This window comes from Sipha flava, unplaced genomic scaffold (genome assembly GCF_003268045.1).
Source record: "Sipha flava isolate LNK unplaced genomic scaffold, YSA_version1 592_pilon_pilon, whole genome shotgun sequence".
Taxonomy (NCBI): Eukaryota; Metazoa; Arthropoda; class Insecta; order Hemiptera; family Aphididae; genus Sipha; species Sipha flava.
This window is the reverse complement of record NW_020273572.1, coordinates 126,649-131,205: the sequence shown is the minus strand read 5'-3', so window position 1 is coordinate 131,205 and position 4,557 is coordinate 126,649. Positions and strand designations below refer to the sequence as shown.

At 35.3% G+C, this 4,557-nt stretch overlaps 1 protein-coding gene across 1 annotated transcript; it reads right to left on the bottom strand.

Moving 5' to 3' along the window:
• Positions 1-2,729: 2,729 nt before the first annotated feature.
• On the bottom strand, positions 2,730-3,995 carry LOC112691305 (uncharacterized protein K02A2.6-like). Its single transcript, XM_025565472.1, has 3 exons — positions 3,952-3,995; positions 3,299-3,868; positions 2,730-3,054 (listed from the first exon to the last, which is right to left on the bottom strand). Exons 1-3 carry the CDS (start codon positions 3,993-3,995, stop codon positions 2,730-2,732), a joined length of 939 nt encoding a protein of 312 aa, XP_025421257.1.
• Positions 3,996-4,557: the final 562 nt, after the last annotated feature.

Sequence of the window (4,557 nt, the reverse complement as noted above, 5' to 3'; positions counted from 1 at the left end):
CAAATAATAACGAAATAAGAATGAATACAATATAATAATTTTACATAATAATGTACATTAATATATTTTACTACATTTACATTATAGTTTTACATAGTTAATAATTTTATTTATTTATTTATTTACTTATGTTTAGAAATTTAAAAAAAAAAAAGATATTTTTAAATTATATTTTTTATTAACAAATATTAAAATCAATTGGAATCACTTTCACTACCGCTGGATTCGGATTCATCACATGATTTTTCAATGTTCAATAAGTATATAACTTCTGGAGGTAATTTAGTTGGAGTTTTTTTTAGGTTCGGTTCTTAATGAGGTTATTTTAGGATCAGATGTTACTAAAAGAAAATTGAAAAGATCTGTATTGGTATTTAAACGTGAATTATATCTTGAATGATGTTTTCTACATCGAATGTAGTCCTTGTTTAGTGCCTCTTGAGCCTCATCCGATAACTGACCAATCGGAACAAGGGCATACTGTATTATTAATGAGCCGTGCATTAATATTTTGTGTATGGTTATGATACCAATCATAAAGTTGGACATATAACTCAGCAGTTTCTTTTGCGTACTTGTCAAATCGTTCGTAGTTTATTTCTAAGCCACTAGACATAGTCGTTAAAATGACAGAAAATCTATTCAACAAATTGATATCAACTCCGGTTATCTCAGGCACCTTATCAGTATTTTTAAAAAACCTACGAGCAACATTTCGAGTATTGGAAGTACCTCTTCTTTGAATAACTTTATCGACTTTCAAACCTAATTCATTCCAAAGCCTAGATTGTACCAACTTTTTTTTTTCTGCAATACTATTATTTTGCTCAGTAGTGGTTCTTTTGGTTGTAGGGGCTGATTCTAATTTATATAAAATATGCAAGACACATTCTAAAAATTTGATCCACGCATGTAAAGTGGATAATCCATATTTAAAGTTATTTTCATTAATTTGAAAATTATGAATTTTATTTAAGTTATTCATGTTTTTAGGGTTACATTTACAAATAAAGCATACCTGACTTGACGTTTCAGTTAGAGTATTAATTATTTTACCATCAACCATTGTCATAAGCATAGTATAATTTACACTAATAACATTATTATTAATATTTAAATCGAATGATTTTAATTCAATAATTTCTTTTTCTGTTTTTTTTAACTTCATTTCGGATAACCTCTGATGTCTCTTTTTCATAGAGAAATTTTATTGGCCTGCAATATCGAGTTGAAGAAGGGTATGTATTTTCCCATAAAATAGATTTTTCATTTATACTCTTATAATGTGCTATAAGTCGCAGAGGAACCAATGAAAACAAAAAAATACAAGCATCTGTTAGATTTATATCGCTTTCAACATCACAATCATCTGTTTCTGTTTTTTTAAATTGTTGATGATACTCGCTATGGCCAGAGCTACCATCGCATCCCCATTTACATATAAAATCAAATTGTGAATATAATTCTCCATAATTAGTATTATCATCAAAATTAAGTGTTTCGCATAATCTTAATAATGTATGTTCTAATAAATCTTGGAGAGGAACTGACGCTCCTACTACACTTATCGCAATATTTTTTGGATAACACCTATCTTTAACCAATCGAATTTTATCATAGGAAGGATATATATCAGCTCAATGTTTTTTTGCACCTAGTCGGGTAAAACGGTAAACATTTTTTGTCATACGAGTATCAACCATAAATGCAATAGCCTCATCTTCTGTGTCAGGTTTAACTTAGTATTTGTATACATTTTCCTTATTTTTATTGCACGTTTAGGTGAAAACTCAGATACTTGTGAAATAATATGGGCTGCTGCACGCTTTCCTTCAACGTATAATGTAGATTTTGCAGCGTAAACTAATTCATCCGATGTTATCGTCTTCCTTAAATTTTTAACGTGCCTACGTTTAGAGCGGTCACTAAGCTCAGAAAAAACTTTGGGTGGTCTACCGGTACTTGTCGAAGGTTGGTTAGAAATATTACATTTTTTTATGGAAGGAATATTAAAATGTAATTGTAGCCAAAATTTATTTTTTTTTTAAACTTAGTTATACAATAGTTCGACTATTTCCATTTTTTATTCAAAGTACAACAAAATCCATCAATTTTGTTCGACATACGTTTTTCAAAATTGTTATTATCAACATTCTAAATGTTACCAAGTCTATTTTTTAAATAATCCATTAATATAAATTTCATTTTTCAAACATACTTCAAATAAGCAACTATTTAATATATTGTGTTCATTGCTACTTTTATCTAAAAAAAAAACATGAATAATTCAGTTAGGGGGATTGAGGGGGTTATAATTAGTATATCATATTAAAGTACATATATTAAGGTTTGTAGAAAAAAGAAAATCAAACCTCTAGAAGGCTTGTTGCTTTATTAAAGCTAAAATTAATAGGTTAATAACTAATTATTTAAGATCTAATTCATGAATTATTTTAATTAAAATAATAAATGAAAATGGAAATCCTACCATCTAAAGTCAACATGGGATCGTCCATTATAATAATTCTTAAAAATTATTTTTCTCAGTTGTTGACAAATGCTTAAAACACGTTGCAACGTAAATGATATACTTATACAGAGTTCAATAATCTAAAAACATTAAACCGCGCTTATCACCGCGATACGCCGGAAACCTAATAAATGTTATCGATGGTGCTATATTTACTATCACCAAGTATCTGTGTATAAAAATTTGTAAAAATTTAAAATTAAAACGATTGTTCAATTTTCTGTTTTTGGCCAGCTAGAATTCGTATTCCTCCCACTGGGCGCCATCCTCTTTCATACGCCACCCACAAACGAGGATCGGCCCGCAGTACCGCCGTGTCTACATCGCCGATTTGCTGCACCGTCAATCCCGGCTGTGTGTCCGGCGGGAATAACGCCCTCAACCCAACAAGCGTCGCCCTCGTTTGCCGGAGCAGGTTGACTTGGGAGGTGGTCTGCCACACCAAGTCCTCCAGGCTCGACCTCAAGTGTGTCCTGCTCGGACGCAAGCGGTTATCTCCCCGGTGCTTCCCCTTCGCGTGACATCTATAGAAGAACAACCATTATTAATAAAACAAAAGAAAGAAAAATATAATAAAAATCAACTGTGATACCACCACAGTTCCCTTTTTTTTTTCTTTGTTTTTGTACGACTTGGTCGACTGCGGAACGAGTATCAGTTCGTGTGCGAGGGTTTCAAACTGGAGACGTGCACCTTGCGCGGTGGATTCTGATCCGTCCAGAAAACCCCTTTCCCCAGTTTTTCCTTAAGTGTGACGGGACCCGTCACTTCGTGGCGAAGCCCGCGTGAAAACCCTGATCGGCCTTGGAGAGAGGGTGTGCCTTAACAAAAACCTGGTCCCCGACAGCAAATAAACGCCGGTTTCCCCTCGATTTATTGACACCCGTGTTTGTGTCTGATGTTGCCGGAACCCACGGTGTACTATCAGACCTCACGGTTAGTGCCCAATCTCCCGAACTTTTAGTTTCGTGTCCAAAAACCAAAACTGATGGTGAAACGCCGGTCCTGTCGTTCTTCCGGTTGTGCAATGTAAACAGAACCGAAGGGAGTTTCTGGTCCCATGAACGATGATTATCGTTCACCAGAAGTGCCCGCAGGCACTTTTTCAGTTCCTGTTTACGTCTTTCTACCGAATTGGCCCTCGGGTGGTATACTAGGGTAGTCCACCCCTCCACCCCGAATCGGTTGAGTGCACTTGTCCACACGTCCGAAGTAAACTGAGGGCCATTATCGCTTAGTAGCACACGTGGGTAACCAAATCTCGCGAAAAATTCCCTTTCCAGAGTTTGGGTAATTGCGGCAGCCGTTGCTGCACCCAAGGGATACGCTTCCACCCACCTACTGTGACAATCAGTGGCTACTAAAATATTGGTTTTACCCCGACCCGTTCGTGGGTAAGGACCCATTAAATGGACACTTACCACTTCCCATGGTTGGGCTGGCTTTCTAGGGCGTAACGGAACATCGATTTTATTATTTAACGGTTTAGTACACGCGCATATGTGGCAGGCCACCACGTAGCGCCGAGTAGATTCCCGTATGGTGTTACGTGGTACCCAATAAAAACGGGTACCTATCGTAATTATGTTGTTGTAGTAGGATAAATTGATTTAATAATTAATTGAAACACTTTTAAACACTTTAATAAATACAAATAAATTATTTTAGGATACAAATTATAAATTTGCGCTCTAACAATATCAAAGACAAAACTCAGAAGGGCTTGTACTGATAGCTAGACACGTCTGCCGTTGGTAGTGAAACGGAGCCTTTATATACTCTGTTTGATTCTGTTTTAATTGTGTTGTTTTCGCCGCTTGGTTGTCCTTGGTCTTGATCGTCATATTCAAATGATGATTCGTCACATGGTTGCCCTTGGCCTTGACTGTCCTATTCGAATGATGATGTTGTTTGCGGTTGTTCGTGATTTGTAATTCGCACATGGCACTCATTACAGTTTATGTGTGCAATAATTATTCTACTGTTTTTCCTTATATGACTTAGGAATATGCGTATTATTAATTATT